We start from the raw sequence: 18057 nt of genomic DNA on the forward strand, positions 1-18057 counted from the left end.
AGCATAGCACAGCATAGCATAGCATAGCATAGATAGCATAGCATAGCATAGCATAGCATAGCATAGCATAGCACAACATAACAGCAAACGTTGCGTTTTCCACCGTTTCCATGGAGACAGGGTTTGAGCGTTTTCAAAGAATTCCCATTTCAGTTTCTCTGAGCACCGTTGCCATGGAAATGGATTCCCAATAAATCCCTGGGAAAGTTATTGTCGTAACGATGGAAAAATTGAAATGACGAAGAGGAGATTTAACTGATCGCTAAAAGTGTCGACATGCTGACGCCATTTTGTCTCTCAGGTGAGGGAGGACGGATGATGGATTACAACCCGGATGCTCCGGACCGCCGGGCCACCCTCCCCGGCTCCTACGACCCCGTGGTGGAACGAGAGCTCCGCGCTCTGGGCTCCGCCCTCCGGGGTCCCACCTGGACCCCGCGAACCCGGCCAGGCAAGCCCTCGGTGGGGGTCCCGCCGCCGAGGGGGCCCCCCCCGTCCGTCACCTGGGTGTGGAGCCGCTGATCCGGGCGTCTCACGCTAACCTGGCGCGGCCCGTCCAGGGGTCAGAGGAAAGTGTTTCTGTAGGCAGCGACTACTACGGGAGCATGTTCAGCCTCTACAGAGGGAGGACGTTTTCCATGCCGTTATAGCACATGGCTTCTTTTCTCCAGGACTGAAAACAAACAACAACAAAAAACAAACAAACAACAACTGGCCACAAACCCCAAATTGCAAGACTCATACGGAAAGACATTATTACCCTCCTTCTCATTCATGTTCCACACTTTCCTTTGACTCGGTCTGTGTTGCTGTGGATTCCATCTCTAACAATATCCTATGCCAGAGGGTACGCTACCTGCTGAGCGCTTTTGAAAACTGTGTTTTCTTCCCACTGCATGTTTTTCTAAAGCTTTGTTTTTGGATTGACACCACATCTTTATAGGTTTGCAGTGGCATGCATGGGGTGCTTAGCATGAATGCTCTCACGACTTCTTTTTAGGCATGACAGGTTTTTGGGTTTTTTTTTGTATACAAACCTGTTTTATGGCAATTTTCTAAGAGATGATGTTGTAAAATCTGCGATTTTGTTCCGACACCATCTCAGTTGATGTTTAAGCTCACAAAGCATCAAGAGTACCGACAAACACAACGGTCTCAGACAAAAACGACACGAATGGACCTTCGCCTGCATCTTACGAATGATTCCCCGAGTGTGCCAGAGTTTTAACGTCACGCCTCGACCCTCACGCCGCTAGGACTCAAACTGTCGATGAATCCTCACGATCTCCTCCCCTTCCGCCTCTCAGCACGCACAGAAACGCCGTCCACTCCCCAAAACCAGACGAAGCCAAGCCCCCAGATCCCCAATCGTCCGGCCGCGAACAGCATCACCATGACGCCCAAACTGGCTCGCGCAGGACCCAAGATCTTCGAGAAGGTCCGGGCGTTCGAGGAGCGCCGGGCCAGCGTGGATCTGCCCGGCGGAGCCGCTTCCTTTGAGTCGGAGGAGAGAGGGGGCGCGGCCCAGAAGAGGGGGCTGTTCAAGCAGCGGGCCTCTCGCTAGAGGACAAGACCAGCTACTCCCAGAGGGTGCAGGGCTACCAGAACAAGTTCGCCGAAGAGCTCCAGAGGATCAAGAAGCTGGTGGGCAAGCCGAGCCTGAAGAAGGCATTCTCCACGAGCAGCTGTCTCGGAGGGACGGCCGAGCGCGGGGAAGCTGGAGCCCATCCCTCCCCAAGTAGTAAAAAAAGTTGGAGGCGAGGGAACGGGTCCTGGAGGGGGCAAAAACCCGCCGAGCGAGACGGAAAGCCGCGGATTTCCCTGCAGGCCCAGGGCAGAGGTCCGGGGAATCAAAGTATCCACCCCGCCAGGGGATGAGACGACGCGGCCGGATGCACCGAGGAAACCGGCACACGGCTCGTCACCGGGAGGCACAGGAACAATCTCTGTTACCATGGAGACAGCACCAGTTCAACAGTTACCAGGGCAACCATTGCCAACAGCCGCAAGGACGGGCCTCGGCAGGTTTGGAGAATATCGTCACATTTTAGAAACCACATGCAAGTAAGATACCCGAGTTTTCTCGGGGAAATACAAAATTGTCGGTGACACGTTTATTGTCTTTGCACGCAGGCAAACCTGGCAAGGACGCACTTGTTAACACATCCTACAAATCATCTCCATCGTCATCGACCGGGGCGCTGATTCCAAGAGAGACACAAGATAGACGACACGGCGGACCACGGCTCAACTGGCAAGCGGACGTCCCCAGTGTCCGTGCGGGAATCTGCCCTTCAGAGTCCCGCGAAGCCCCCGTGGCTCACCGCCTCCCCCACCCCGTCCACGAGCCCCCTGCTGAAGAGAAGGAAGGCCGAAGCGGGGTGGACGTCTCCGGCCCCGAAAGGCGTGACCGTCCCCACGATCCTGGTGGAAGACGAGCCGATGGAGACGGACAGCGAGGCGCGAGGGGCCAACGAGGGAAGAAGGAGCAGACGGAAGGATGGGGGAGTCCGTGAAAGCAAGAAAGAACGCGCCGATGCGTCTCCAGAGGAAGGTAGGGGATATTTCAAAATCATAAAACATATAAATCGATACGGTTGACGCAACCTGCAGTTACTCCTCAATGCTGCCGGCAGCAGGACAGCTTTGAACTCAAAGTCAACGAGAAAGACACCTTCCTCTTTCGCCGTATTTTAAGGGGTTTTGATGTTGCCCGACTTCCCGGACTCACCCGGGGGAACGCAGGAGTCGTTTTTTGGGGTTTGACCCATTTGCTGAAGAAGGCAGTAGCCGAGTCCCACATAACCAGCTTGTCGTCGTGTTCAGGAGCATCGTCCGACAGCGAGCCGGCCGAGGGGCCGAGGTTCGTGGAGCCTCCAGAGGACGCCACGGCGCCTCGCGGGTCGGAGGTCACGCTGAGGTGCATCATCTCGGGCAACCCACCGCCGACAGGTAAAGGCTCAGTCTTTCATTGTTAGTTTTAATGGGAAGAGCCGTTCTAGTTGTCTCAAAATGTTTTAAACTGGACGTCCATTAGGACCAACTCAGGTCTTGGGTCTCGGTCTCGGGCTCTCGGGTCCCATTCATGGGACGTTTTAAAGTGAAAACCGAAAAACTTCTGGCGTGTTTTGGCTGACCGTTTACATGACAACGGTGCTCGGAGCCACTGAAATGCACGTTTTCAAAAATAACTGCCAAGGGTGGAACTTTTTGGAAAGTGGTCCGACTCTGTCTCCATGGAAATGGGGGGGGGGGGGGGGGGGGGGGGGTGTGTGTAAAAAAACACTCCATCTCTGTGGAAATGGGGGTAAAAACACAACTTTTAGAAAATGCTCCATCAACTCTTTTTTAAATGCTTTGGTGCCATCCCCATGGAATTGGGGCAAAATGCCACTTTAGAAAATGCTTCGTCTCCATCAAACTTGTCAAATGCAACTTTTTTGAAAAAGGTCCAACCGTGTCCCTTTGGAAACGGGGTAAAAATTTACATTTTGGACAACGCAATTTTTTGAAAAAAAGCCAACAGCACTAGTGTTCTGGCACGTTAACTACTACTATTTGTAGTTTGAGAATACAACTTTTTGTTTATTAATAGTAATAATACGATCCCCGTTAACCGTTCTCTATTCTGTTTGTTTTTCCCCGGCCTTCCCAGTCACATGGAGGAAGAATAACGTGGCGATCCGCACCGACGCCTTCCACGTGGTGAAATCGGAGGGCGAGCGCCACAGCCTGGTGGTGAAGGAGATGAGGCCGAGCAGAGCGGGGCCCTACTGCGTCACGGCTGGTCAGCGCGGCGGGCCGGGCGTCCCGCAGCGCCGCGCTCTACCTCCAATCAGGTGAGGGGCAGAAGGCGGGTTGACTCGACGCCTCACACCGGGGCTTTAACCCCCCCACCCCCACCCCCCTCCCCGCCTGGCATTCTGTCTCAGCGACTACAAAAGCCCCCCCCCCCCCCTTGCTGGATGCTCAGCTTCCCAAACCCCCTCCGGCTCCTTTGCAGCGACGGTTGCCATGGCAACCCGTTCATTCTCGAAGGCGCTTAGCATCCCTCGGTGTGGGGATGAATAAAAAATAAAAAACCTGCCCCGTCATGCGACGTTCCCCCCCGAGGTTTAAAGCCGGCATTCAAATTCAAAACGAGGGGGTAAACAACATGGGGGGGGGGGGTTGTTTACACATGCAGTGTTGATTCAGCGACTTGCTCTTCCACCGGTTTTGTCTCGCCAGCAACACACACACACACACACACGCAGCCCCTCTTGCCATATTAGGCCGGCGGAGTCCAACTTGCGGGGGTATTTTTAGCCGCCCCTCTTGTTCTCCCGGGTAATTGCCGTCTGCTTTACGTGCCTCTGCGAAATGACTTGAGTTTTTTTTTTTTTCCACGATTTCACGCTCGCGAGGGCTTCAAGAGACGGAGCCGTGAAATGTGGTGGGAGATCATGTGAGTCACTTAAGCTCCGCAGCTCCGCAGGGGGGGGGGGGGTTGATCCGGGGGCTTCAAAGAGAGATCAAAGACAATATTGTGACACTTTCAATATTGCATATTAATTGTTGGTTTCAGCTCTCAAATCTTTCAAAAAAAAAAGAAAAATGCTTTCAGTCTTCTCGAGGTAGGAGAGGGAAGGTTAGCGGACTCGGACTGTTGTGTAAGAGTTGCAGGTCTGCATATAAATCCTCACAGGGAGTTATCCCCTGGTGCACAGGTGCTGCTCACTGACTCTAGGTAGGTTGTTTTGTTTATTTTGTTTTTTTAGAAAAAAGAATCCTCGTCGGTGCCAAATATCCTCACATCCACCTACGGTGGATGCTTTTCTGCACGGAGGCACTCGGCGTGGTTTCATTGCGATTAGTCACTCCTCCCGGTGGGTTTTCGTCGGAGCGCCGATCACCTGCAGATTGATGGATTTTTTTTTTTTTTTTTTTACAGTGCCTCTTCCTCATTCTGCACACGTTTTGGTTCAGTTTATTAGACTCCAAGAGTCCAGACACACCGTCTGCTTGAGCGCCTCGTGGGAATATAGCGAATGATTGGGTCGGGGATTTAGGGATTAATCTATTATCTCTTCATTTTGGTTAACTTCGAGTGTGTGTGTGTGTGTTGTGTGTGTGTGTGTGGGTGTGTGTGTGTACACGTGGCCTACTCCTCCTTGGTGCCAACTGCTGAAACAAGTCAGGCTGTTAAACATCTTTCATATGTTTTTTTTTTTTTACGAGCTACCCCATTGCCACGTTTAGCCATCTTTCAAATAAAAAAATAAAAAATAAAAAATTTGCTATTAACTACTCAAGTTAAGATGAAGGTACATAAGGTTCTCTTACGTCTCTTCTCCTAGCAGAGCTGGCCAACGCGCGGCGTGGGAAAGTGGCGGCGTCCGGTCCGACGAGGACCACCTGGGCGCCGGGGGGGAGGCCATGGAGCTCGGGGGGTCGCCCTCTCTGGGCAAAGGAGAGTCCACTTCAAGGAGCCGCCCTCGTTTCAGGTCAGGGTCTGAGGAGATAAGAGGAGGTCTTCTGACAATTTTGCGTCGGCGTCGGAGTGAATTCCATCCGGTCTCAGAGTCCCTCGACTTGAGAACACTGTCGGAACTTTCCGGTGTTTCAGATGAAGTGGTTGCCCTGTTAATTGGTGACCCTTTAGCGTCTCTTTGGTGGAGCTCGTAACAGATGTTAAAAGCCCAACAGGAATCCACGGCTGTCCCGATGAACGCCGTCGTATCGGTTTTGAGAGACACAACTTTTTGGAGTTTCAATAAAACGACGACAATCACTAACAATGCTGTGTTGCTTGTACAAAGGTGGCGTCGTGTGACCAGTGGGTGCCTGAAGGTCAGGATGTCGTCCTGTCGGCCAAAGTCAGAGGGCAGCCCAAACCCGCGGTTTACTGGTCAGTCGAATCGTCTGAAAGCCAAAGCATCTCTCGGGATACTTTTGATACCTTGACGACTCTGACGGCGAGCTTCCACCCCGACCCAGGTCGAAGGACGGCGTCCCCGTGAAGTCCGCCGGCCGACTCCTGGTGCGCGAGGTCGAGGACGACGTCAGCGAGCTGAGCATCGGCTCGGCCGGGAGCGCCGACGCGGGCCTCTACGTCTGCAGCGTCGCCAACGAGCACGGGAGCGAGCGGGCGGAGTGCCGGGTGGAGCTCCGGGGTGAGCGCCGAAGTCCGTCGCGCTCCGGCCGCAGGGGGAATCGGGGGTTAGCGCGCTAACTGCCTTCTCCCGCTCGCGTTCCACAGCCGCGGCGCGGACGGCCCTGGGGATCAGCAGGGAGGCGCGGGACGTGGCGGTGGGGGCCGGCGGGTCGGCCGCGTTCGAGTGCCACGTCACTGGGCCGCCGGACACGGACGTGGACTGGCTGTCCAACGGGAGGCTGATCCAGCCGGCGCTGCTCAACTGCAAGATGCACTTTGACGGGAGGAGGTGGGCTGACGTCACGTCTCCAAACGTTCTAAATGACGGAGTTCCTGGAAAACTCCGTAAGGAGTCCCACCGTGGGGTCCTCCGCTTCCAATACTTCCCAAACACCTCTGCCATCAATTAGAGTGGCGTAAACATTTCAGTACCTTGAAATCTGCCTCGCTTCCAAGACTTTAACTCCTCTGATGTCGGTGTTGTAGCTGTTTTTTTGACTGATGACCTCAGTGACACGAGCACCAGATTCCACTGTATCCGTAGGAGTTGCAGGTCTCTGTGATTCAGCAGGCCTTTGATAGTGTCCGGAGGCAAATCTCACCGAAATCCATCTCCGCATGCATCACAAGCTAGCCACCCACATGCTCTTGCAATGTAATTCCTGTGGTTTTTTTGGTTTGTTTTCATCATCCGAACAGCGAAAAGTAAAGATTTTGCTTCTTTTTTTTTTTTTAAGATGCCGTCTCATGCTCAACTCGGTACACGAGGACGACAGCGGGACGTACACCTGCAAGCTGAGCACTGCCAAAGGTAACGCGCTAGCGCCGCTAATAACTGGGGATGCACCGATACTACTAACCCGTATCTACACCAGAAATCCTTTAGTATGTACCATGTATCATGGCAGCCACGAAACTCTTTAGCATGTAGCAATTAGCGTCGCTGGTGTGTCAGCCATGAAACTCTTTAGCATGTAGCAATTAGCATTGCTGGTGTGTCAGCCACGAATCTCTTTAGCATGTAGCTTGTCAGATCTTTTCCGAGTACGCCATGCGGTATCGGAGCCGATACTGTTCCCGGTATCGGTGCGTCCCTTCTCATATCGATGAGAAATAAAAGAAACCTAAAAATAAGCAACTCTGAGACGTTTCCATGTGGATTTCCAGAGGAGTTGACCTCAAGTGCAAACCTCAGGGTGACTCCGTCCAAGGAGCCTCTATTCACCCGTAAACTGGACATCCTGGAGGTGATCGAAGGACGCACCGCGCGTTTTGACTGCAAGGTGAGCGGATCGCCTGCTCCGCGAGTCACGTGGATGCATTTCGGTAAGAATCTGCAAAGGGGGGGAGGGGGGCACTTTGGGGATTCTTCAAATTTCGTTTTCTGTAAATGATCGTAATCCCTAAAAGCTCGTCACCAGAGATTCCTTTGTTGTTCTTTTAGAGACCCGAGTGGAGGAGAGCGATAACGTTCGCTTCCTTCAAGAGGGGGGCCGACACTCGCTCGTCATCGCCCACGTCAGCGGCGACACGGAAGGCTTCTACACCGCCGTCGCTCAGAACGTTCACGGAAAGGCCGAATGCACCGCTGAGCTCTACATGCAGGAACCCCGAGCGGCCGTCGCATCGCACATGTAGGGCGAGTGATTCCCGGAGTGGATGGGTGGCGCCCGAGTCGCAGGAAGTAAAAGGTTTCTCCTTCAGGGCCAAGCTGGAGAAGATGCCGTCCATCCCCGAGGAACCCGAGGTGCTCGAGGGCGAGGTGGAGAAGAGGACCATGCCGGACTTCGTCAAACCGCTGGCCGACGTGGAGGTCATTGAAGGCAAGGAGGCCATCCTCAAGTGCAAGGTGGCGGGCCTGCCGTACCCGACCATCGCCTGGCACCACAACGGCAAGCGCATCGAGAGCAGCGAGGAGCGTAAAATGACTCAGCGTAAGCACAGGACCCGGCAACGGCAACTCCGTAAACCCCTCGTGTGAACTGCGTAAGATGAGACCTTTAAATAACGTACGCGTCTGTTCTCCAGACAGGGATGTCCACAACCTGGTCATCCGGAGCACGTGTCACGCTCACGGGGGCGTCTACAAGGCGGTCATCTCCAACAAGCTGGGCAAAGCCGCGTGCTACGCTCACTTGTACGTCACCGGTGAGTATAGACGGTCGATGATTGGTGCCAGTCTTCGATCCGAGACGAGACGTTCACTGCGAACTTCCTGGAACAGATATCGTTCCGGACCCTCCCGACGGTCCTCCGGTCATCGAGGCCATCACAGGGAAGACGATCAGCCTCAACTGGAAGAAACCGAAGAGGCTCGAAGCGCACGGTACGGTTCACCGCGGTACCCGTCCCGCCTTTTCCCTGATGTCTTTGACGGCCACGCCATTGAGGACCTTGCGTTTTCGCAGACGTGGGTTCTCTGCTGTACGTGGTCCAGCAGCAGCCTCTGGGGTCCATCCAGTGGTCCGTTGTGGCGTCCAACCTGAGGGACACCCACTACACCGTCGCCTCCCTCTCCAAAGGGGTCCGCTACGCCTTCCGAGTGCTGACGTCCACCGGGAAGACGCTGAGCAAACCGTCGCCCTCCACCGACCTGATCCAGCTCCTGGACAGAGGTACCACATGGAACCAAGAGCGCGAAGCCTTTTTACGCTCAAAGATGCTAATTTCTGTGCCGTCGTTTCAATTTAGGACCATATTTGAGGAAAGCGCCGGTCATTGTGGACAAGCCCGACGTCGTGTATGTGGTTGAGAACCAGCCGGCCAGTGTCACCATCACGCTGAACCACGTGCACGCGGTGGTCACCTGGAAAAGGTCAGTCCCTGGAAGTCAAGCCATCGTCACCCTGAAATCCTTTAAGCCAACTCAGACGTAGAATCCCTGATATAACTAGAATGAAGAGATTTAATCTGCAGCCGCAAAATTTAAATATAGCTATACTGATAAAAAATTGTATTCATAAAGTGCCATCGGTCCAAGCGATATATATATATTTTTTTTTTTTAACATTTTAGCTCCGGCTGCCATTTTTGAGATATTCTGTCATTTTCAATAGATTTCCTAGCTTTAGCTATTATTGCCGCTTTAGCTATTTGGCTATTTATAGCTGTTGTGCGTTTCCTTGTGATTACAGCAGTTTTAGCTAAGCCTGACTTTGTTTTTAAATAGTTTTTCCTCTTTTTCCCCTTTATTTCCTTTTTTCGCTTCCTTTTTAACCCCATGATAACATGTGAAAACGTGAAATGGCCAAAAATATTTAAAATAGCTTAAGCAGCTGAAATAAAACAAATAAATGGCAAACGCACGTAAGATCACTAACACTTAAGAAGTCATGCTTAAAAAAAAAAAAAAAAAAGGAAAACAGCTAAAGGGGCTACAAAAAAATTCAAATGGCCAAAATTGCTCCAAACTGTTTCTTTGGTTCTCCGCAGGAGAGGCGTGGCGCTCGCGGCGAAGCCGGGGGTGTTGGAGATGAGCATGCCCGACGACGACCAGCACACCCTGAGGCTGCAGCGCGTCCGGAGCGCCGACGCCGGGCAGCTCGTGGTCACGGCGAGCAACCAGTTCGGGAGCGACCTCTGCACTCTGCAGCTGGCCATGGCAGGTCGGACCCCCGGGCGTCTCCACGAAGACGTTCATTTTGTCGTTTCTGACGCCACTTTTTTAAACGACAAATAGAAAAAAAAGAGGGTCGTCTGACGTGTCGTTTATACGTCGGATATATGAAGAACATGTCAGAGGACGCGCTAAAAATCACCTTTTTTGTTGCTTCAAAAAGTAACTCTATCCTAAAGTCTTGTTTTTGCCTGTTTCCATGGTGACGGAGTGGGAGGGTTTTTTGAGAAGTTGCACCTTGGGAGTCGTTCCCACAAAGTCGCATTTTTCAAGTAGTTGCATTATTCCCCATTTGTAAAAAGTTCTATCTTTGTCGCTGATTTCAGAAAGTCGTTCCAAAATATCCCTTGTTTCCATGGAAACCGAACATTTTCTGAAAGTTGTGCTTGACCGTGTTCCCACGGGAAGTTGTCCAAAAAGTAGCATTTTCCCTCATTTCCAAGGAAATTGAGCATTTTCAAAAAGTTGCACCGTCCCTTGTTTCCACAGAGTATTTTTTCCAAAATTTGCACTTTTACCCGCTTCCCCGGAGACGAAGTCGGAGCATTTTCAAAACATCTCGGAGCCATTTTCTATTGCTTTTTCACTTGAAAACGTTTTTCGAACGTCTTCACTTATTTGTTGTTGTTTGTTTTTTTTTCTCGTGCAGTGCCTCCTAAATTCGAGACCATCATGGAGGACGTGGACGTGCACATCGGGGAGACGTCCCGCCTCGCCGTCGTCGTGGAAGGGAAGCCAGATCCCGACATCTTTTGGTATAAGGTGGGCCAGTCCATCCCAACGTCGATTTTTAAAAAAAGGGAAAAAAAAGAAATTTTCGGCTGACGGAGCTTACGTGTCGCAGGACGACGCGCTGCTGTCCGAGAGCAACCACTTCACGTTCGTGTACGACGACCCGGAGTATTCCCTGGTGGTGCTCAACGCTCACGCCGAACATTCCGGGGTTTACACCTGCACTGCCAAGAACCTGGCCGGCTCCAACTCCTGCAAGGCCGAGTTCACCGTCCACACAGGTGAGATAAGATAAGATAAGATAAGATAAGATGAGCCTTTATTGATCTCACAAAGGAGAAATGTACTTGTTACATTCTGCTCTTAAGGACACTCATGAGAAGGAAAGACAAGAAATGTGCAAACGGTTAGACAAGAATAGAGGAATCTCATATACAATGACTATCAAGAACCCTAAGGGCCAAAAGTATTTACAGTAGAAAGTAATAATAAGTAAAATAAAATAAAATAGGAGTAAGATAAAAAATCACAGACTACAATAAAGTGTAATAAGTTCTAAGGGGAGCAAAGTATACAGTAAGATGAAATACAAGGAAATTAAACTATGATGGGGGGGGGACAGCAAAGTGTAGAATAAAAGTACAATAAACATACTATAGTAAAAATAATACCAGTGTTGTCAGTGCAGGTTCGGTCCTAACAAGTGGTCAATTCAGTGACGTAGATAAAGTGACGTAGATAAAGTGGCATAAATAAAGGGGCATAGATGCAGGGGTTATTGCACATAGTATTGCATGTTACGTGAAGGTCACAATTAAAAGTGTCACAGTTCCAGACGGAATGGCTACCCCCCCCCCCACGTGATGTCACGAAGGGAGAATCCGCTTAATATGGCGCATATGTTTTTGGGGCTGTACGGGTGGGACGAGCGACCGACAATGCGAGACGACATGATGAGGGCGTGTCCCCGCAGAGCGAAGACAGACGGCCGAGCCGATGGAGGACGAGGGGACGATCCTGAGGACGATGAGGCGCTTGACCGATTACTACGACGTCCACAAGGAGATCGGCAGGTGAGACCGGGACGAAATAGAAATAGAAACAGGAGGAGGTGGAGCTTTTAATTTGTGCATTATGAAGAAAAAAACCACAAAATTTGTGAAACAACCGCGATGCTACAATACAAACCGCGAGATGTTGTTTTCCTATAATTTCATTGTTCAATTGTTTTTTTATCATGAAGCAAATTAACATTTATTACCACTTAAAGTCGCACAAAAGTACCAAATATTGAGTAACGCTATCGATTCCCAGGTACATGGTATCGGTACAAAGGTGAAGTATCGTCTCCAATCCCGATGGGATTACCGTGGTGGGATTATCTGTGCGTCTCAAGTACTCCTAGAGTTATATTGGTTGGAGTATTGTACTCCTGGTAGGGCTTTCCATGCCAAACAAGTCAAAGCGGAAACGCAGAATTTCTGTTGCGTTTCCATGACGACGGTGGTCAGAGCCACTGCAAAATTGACATTTTCAAAAAAAAACACCCGCGCTCCGCTTCCATGTAAACAGGCGAAAATGTGCCTTTTTTTTTTTTTTAACCATGGAAACACAATGCTTTCAAACGGTTGCCACGGAAACACGGAATTTCCTCAATGGAAAAAAAAAAAAAGCTTTTTTTTTGGTTTGTTTTTTTTTGCTTTTTTTTTTTTTTTTTTTTTACTGGAAACGTAGAACACAAACTCCGATGTTTGAAATCTCCGCACGACTGTCGCGTACAGGGGCGCCTTCTCGTACGTGAAGCGGGCGACGGCGAAGAAGGGGAAGGCGGAGTGCGCGGCCAAGTTCGTCGGCGCCCGCGGGGCGAGGAAAGCCGCCGCCCTCCGGGAGATGGAGGTGCTGTCGGCGCTGGACAACGAGAGGATCCTCTACTTCCACGACGCGTTTGAGAAGAAGAACGTGGTGGTGCTCATCACCGAGCTGTATCCTTTCGGTCCAACCGATGTCCCGGATGTCCTCCTATTTCCCCGACGTGAATGAATGAAGCGGCGCTGACTCATCGCCCCCTGAGTGGAATTAAGAGATGGAACGTGTGGGAGGTTTATTTATTTCATTTTTCCTCAACCGTTGTGTGAAGATGTCACGAGGAGCTGCTGGAGAGGATCGCCAAGAAAACGACGGCGATGGAAGTGGAGGTCGGTTTGGTGCTCTCTCTCTCTCTCTCTCTCTCTCTCTCTCTCTCTCTCTCTCTCTCTCTCTCTTTCGCCGCCCCCGCACTGCGCTGCCCGTTACGCAACGGTGCTCCTTATGTTTTTTGTTTTTTTGGACGTCCTCCGCAGATCCGCCGCAGCGTGCAGCAGATTTTGGAGGGTCTTCTCTATCTGCACCAAAAGGGCATCGCCCATCTCGACGTCAAGGTACCCGCCAAAACCCAAATGTGAGTCCAGAAATCCCACGTATGAGTACTTTAAAGAGTTTTTTTTTTTTTTTTTTATCAGCCTGAAAACATCCTCATGTCGAGTCCGCAAAGCGACCACATTCGCATCTGTGACTTCGGCAACGCCTTGAAATTGGAGGCGTCGGAGGAGTCCTACTGCAAACGCGGCACGCCTGAATACGTCGCGCCGGAGATCGTCAACCAGACCCCTGTTTCCACGGCGACAGACATATGGTGAGCCGCCTGTTGAATGGCATGCGGGAGCGAGTCTGGAAAATGTTGCTTTTTAATGTGAATTCATCCATGTCGTTCTCCTGCAGGCCTGTCGGCGTCATCACTTACCTCTGGTATGTCTGTTTAAATCGCAATAAAACGATGCGCACGTGGGGTTTCGTTTTTGCCCTGATGGAGGTGTTTGTGTTGGTGTTCCAGCCTGACCGGGGTGTCGCCATTTGCCGGCGAAAACGACCGAGCCACGGCCTTGAACATCCGCAACTACAACGTGGCGTTCGAGGAGGGCATGTTCTCCGACCTGTGCAAAGAGGCAAAGGGGTTCGTCATCAAGCTGTTGGTGGCGGATCGACTGTAAGAGACTTCGCGCCGTCTTCGCCCATTTCAGAGTGCTTATGAGAAATGTGTGTGACGTTTCGAAATGTTTGACATTCAAAGGAGGCCCAGTGCCGCGGAGTGCCTGCGACACCCCTGGTTCAAGGTGAGCCGCCGTTTACGGAATTCAACCCGCGGCCGTGAATGAACCCTAGCTACGGTGCCGATGCCATGTTTTATCTTGCAGTCGCCAACCAACAAGAGCGTCAGCACCGCCATGCTGAAGCAAGTTTTGTCAAGGAGGCGATGGCAGGTAGGCCAAGATGACAAACGAATACACATGTCTTAAGGATGTACGTCGAAATCGGCAGAATGTCAGTATCTGCCGACAAACATAAAAAGATCAACATAAAGAAGCTGTTTTTGGAAATGTCGGCATATCGGATGTCAGCACACATCCGATATCAAGCATCCCGAGTAATTTCCCGCGATCTGTAAAAAGTAGGGGTGTGGTCCGATACCGCAAAATTTAAACGATACAAGCGAGATGCTAAAGACTTTCAGACTCACACACCAAACATGATCAAAGTATCGCAAAGCTACTATTACATAGCCTTCGCGTATCGTCTGGGGCTTTGAATTTAAATTAGCTTGATGGCTTTTAATAAGTACTCGTATCGGTACTCGGTATCGGCAAGTTGCTCAAGATTAGCACTTAAAACAAGTGGTATCGGTGCATCCCGAGTGAAAGACTGAAAGGTATTGACACACCTTGGATCAAGCAGATTTCACTAAAGTTGCTAATCTTGATGAAAATGATCCCTCTTGTCTTCCTGGTAGAGGTCTCTCATCAACTACAAGTCCAAAATGGTGATGCGCTCCATCCCAGAGCTCCTGAACGACGCGTGCAGCCACGTCTCCATCGCCGTCGCCCGCCACCTAAAGGAAGGTTCCCCACCGCCGTCCTCCTCGTCCGACTCGGACGCGGATGTGGACGAGCTCCCTTTCATTCCCATGCCACTGTCCATGGCGTTCTCGGGATCCAGGGTCTCCCTTAACGAGATCCCCGGGGACGAGGACGTGACGGTGCGGCCCGGCTTCGGTGTCAACGGGACAAGGAAGAGCCCAGTGGACGTCGCCAGTAAAACGTCAAAGAGCAATCATGAAATGTCGGATGAGGAGAAAGCGGAAGCGAAGCGGGCTCCTCTGAAAAAGGGATCAAGCGTGGAGGCGGATGAATCCCAGACAAAGGCCCGGCGAGCTACCATGCGGCGAGGCAGCTCTGCTGACTCAGCGCTGCTGCTCCACGTAGACCCCGAGGAGGGAGATGCAAATGAGGAAACGCAAGACGGTAGCAAGACTCTGAAAAAGGCCGTGTCTATGGAGCTGCCGCACCGCAGCCCAAGCCCCGGCGCGGCGAAGTTAAGCCAGGAGGATTATGCCCTGAAGCTGGAGCTGATGAGGCAGCGGCTGCTCAGGGGGGGGGGCGCGGACAAAAAGATGAGCGGCCTGCGGGGACCCCTGTTTGAAACACTTGGGATGGACGACGAAAGGCAGACGGGGTCCCTCGATCGCAACTTGAGGAAGTCCAGAGCGGGGCAGTCGGCGCTCACCAGAGCAGCGTCCTCCGAGAGTCCCGGAGAGGACGCGCCAAAGACCAAAGTTTTCCGCAAAAGCGCGTCGTTGCAGGAGGACTCGGAGCCCGTGCCTCTGCACCGCCGGTTCGGAGCCCCCTTGGAGATCCCATCTGGCGGCAACGGCAGCATGGAGGGGAAGAAGCTCCAGGAGGCGACGTCCATGTCGGCATTAACGGAGCAAGCAACTCTGGAGTCGGCGTCCGCCTCGCCCACAGAGAGGATTTCCTTTGTCCTCCCAGAATCAGGAAGACCAGACCAACAGCGAAAAAAGAATAATGTGAAAAAATACGAGGACGTCGGTGGAGGAACAGACACACGGACCAAAACCCAGATCGAAAGGGGAGATAAGTCTGAGGGGAGATCTCCTTCTGTTATCACTCCCATCATTGTAATTGAGGAGGACGATGACGAGGAAGAGGAGGGGGAAGAAAGCCAGACGTCACCTGATGACAAACCGCGAAAAAATGGGGGGGGTATCATTAAAAGTGTTGCGGCGTCGCCCAAAACGTCGAACCAAAAACCAACAGATTCACCGACGTTGCCTGAACATCCGGCAGTGTTTGCCAAAGTGGCGACGGCCGATCGATCCGGGTCCGTTTCCTCGGCGTCGAATCCCGACCTTCCCGCCGTCGCTCGCCAACCAGTCCTCAGAACCGACATCAAAGACATCGACTCAGAGGAGGTGTTTGAAGCGCGGTTCAAAAAGCGCGAGTCGTCGTTGACCCGCGGGATTCGGAAGCTGACCAGGAACAAGTCGGAGGATAAATCGCCCGTGTTGAGCCGGAAGTCTGCCGAAGGGGGCGAAGACATTTACAGGCCAGGGCCGGGGGGGGCGCCTCTCCAAGTGGTATCCAAAGGACTGCAGGAGAAATCCAAGTCCGTTCACGATTTACGAGGAGATCAAGAAACGGGCTTCGGTCTGATTGGGAGGTTTTCTTTACGAGGCAGGCGGTCAACGTCCAGTGAGAAGAAAGCTGAGAAATCGAAGGAGGATAAGCAGATGAGTGCAGAGCCAGCTGCGAGCAAGAGAGTTTCGTGGGCTTTGGGCCGCAGCAAGTCTTTGGATACCAAAGAGCTGAGCAGTGCAAACAAGCAGCTGGAGGAGAAAAAAGCTGAGGAGTCATCGGTTTCTGCTATGAGGCGCCGGTTTGAGTCCAAAGTAGCGGGAATCTCTGCCAAAATAAGGCCCCAGTCCGAGGAGAGAAAGGATAAAGACACAGAGAGGAGTCAGAAGGATTTACAGAAGGTCACGGATTCCCCCGTGCTCGCAATGCGACAGAGGTTCGAGAACAAAGTGGCGGGGATATCGGCGAAAATCCGCAGTCAGTCCGAGGAAAGAACGGGGGACGGCGAAGGAAGGAGCACGCCGCTGTTCTCCCGTCACCGCCATTCCCAATCGGAGGGCCGGGGACTCAAAGGGATGGGCATCCCGGAGAACCAGCTGGCGAAGCAAGCCGGTGCCGCCGCGTCGAAGGAGTCGGTGGAGTCCACGTCGAGCATCCAGTCCGAGAGGGCCTCGGAGAGCGAGAGGAGGTCCAGGTGGGACCGGTGGGGTTTAACGAGGAGCAAGAAAGACAAAACTCCCTCGCAGTCCGACTTGGCCCCCAAAGACGAGGCCCCGACGAAATCCCAGCAGCTTGTCCGCTCGGCTTCGGATTTCGCCCCCGTGTTCCACATCAAGCTGAGAGACCACGTCTTGCTCGAGGGGGAACCCGTCACCCTGAGCTGCCTTCCAGCCGGGAGTCCACATCCCGAGATCGCCTGGATGAAAGGTGAGCGTCCGTTCCAGCCGAACAGCGAATCGCCGAAGAAGGTGCTGCTGACGTCCCTCGTCTTTGTTGGTGTTGTTTCCAGACAAGAACCCGGTGGAGGACGAGAGGATCAGCCTGGTCGCTCACCCAGACGGCAGGCAGCTTCTGACCATCGCCAAGTCCACTCACAGGGACGCTGGAGTTTATGAGTGCATCGCTACCAACCCCATAGCAACCATCACCACTTCCTGTACACTGTCCATAGCCTGTAAGTCAGCCTCTACCTCTACCTTTACCTCTACCTCTACCTCTACCGTTACCTTTACGTCATCTTCATCTTTACCTTTACCTCTACCTCTACTTTTACCTTTACCTTCATCTTTACCTTTACCTTTACCTTCATCTTCATCTTTACCTCTACGTCTACCTCTACCTCTACTTTTACCTTTACTATCATCTTCATCTTTACCTTCACCTTTACCTCTACCTTTACCTTCATCTTCATCTTCACCTCTATCTCTACCTTTATCTTCATCTTCACCTCTACCTCTACCTTCATCTTCATCTCTACCTCTACCTTCATCTTCACCTTTACCTTTACCTCCAACTTCACCTCTACCTCTACCTCTTACCTTTACCTTCATCTTCCTCTACCTCTACCTTTACCCTTACCTCCAACTTCACCTCTACCTCTTACCTTTACCTTCATCTTCCTCTACCTCTACCTTTACCTTCATCTTCACCTCTACCTATACCTCTACTTCTACCTATACCCCTACTTTCACCTCTACCTCTACCTTGACCTTTACCCCTACCTTCACCTCTACTTCTACCTCTACCTTTACCTCTACCTTTACCCCTACCTTCACCTCTACCTCTACCTTGACCTTTACCCCTACCTTCACCTCTACCTCTACCTTTACCCCTACCTTCACCTTTACCCCTACCTTCACCTCTACTTCTACATCTACCTTTACCCCTACCTTCACTTCTACTTCTACCTCTACCTTTACCCCTACCTTCACCTCTACTTCTACCTCTACCTTTACCCCTACCTTTACCTCTACCTTTACCCCTACCTTCACCTCTACTTCTACCTCTACCTCTACCCCTACCTTCACCTCTACCTTCACCTCTGCCTTTACCCCTACCTTCACCCTACCCTCTACCTTTACCTCTACCTCTACCCCTACCTTCACTTT

General features: G+C 51.9%; 1 protein-coding gene across 1 annotated transcript in view; it reads left to right on the plus strand.

Moving 5' to 3' along the window:
• spega (striated muscle enriched protein kinase a) overlaps positions 1-18057 on the plus strand; it is a 36122-nt gene that overhangs the window by 11634 nt on the left and 6431 nt on the right. The window contains 40 exon segments of the mRNA XM_080520183.1: positions 302-406; positions 409-462; positions 1257-1273; positions 1276-1377; positions 1379-1553; positions 1556-1688; positions 1690-1744; positions 1746-1793; positions 1795-1872; positions 1874-2021; positions 2213-2554; positions 2827-2952; positions 3656-3786; positions 3788-3853; positions 5343-5486; positions 5802-5890; positions 5980-6155; positions 6242-6425; positions 6874-6947; positions 7304-7462; positions 7581-7770; positions 7841-8070; positions 8165-8284; positions 8361-8462; positions 8545-8751; positions 8828-8951; positions 9569-9741; positions 10402-10514; positions 10597-10765; positions 11458-11557; positions 12266-12466; positions 12622-12679; positions 12824-12901; positions 12983-13155; positions 13242-13268; positions 13354-13506; positions 13591-13633; positions 13715-13780; positions 14308-16876; positions 16959-17123. Of these exon segments, the coding sequence (XP_080376309.1) occupies positions 302-406; positions 409-462; positions 1257-1273; positions 1276-1377; positions 1379-1553; positions 1556-1688; positions 1690-1744; positions 1746-1793; positions 1795-1872; positions 1874-2021; positions 2213-2554; positions 2827-2952; positions 3656-3786; positions 3788-3853; positions 5343-5486; positions 5802-5890; positions 5980-6155; positions 6242-6425; positions 6874-6947; positions 7304-7462; positions 7581-7770; positions 7841-8070; positions 8165-8284; positions 8361-8462; positions 8545-8751; positions 8828-8951; positions 9569-9741; positions 10402-10514; positions 10597-10765; positions 11458-11557; positions 12266-12466; positions 12622-12679; positions 12824-12901; positions 12983-13155; positions 13242-13268; positions 13354-13506; positions 13591-13633; positions 13715-13780; positions 14308-16876; positions 16959-17123 (7467 nt within the window).

Source organism: Blennius ocellaris (assembly GCF_963422515.1).
Source record: "Blennius ocellaris genome assembly, chromosome: 24".
NCBI classification, from domain to species: Eukaryota; Metazoa; Chordata; class Actinopteri; order Blenniiformes; family Blenniidae; genus Blennius; species Blennius ocellaris.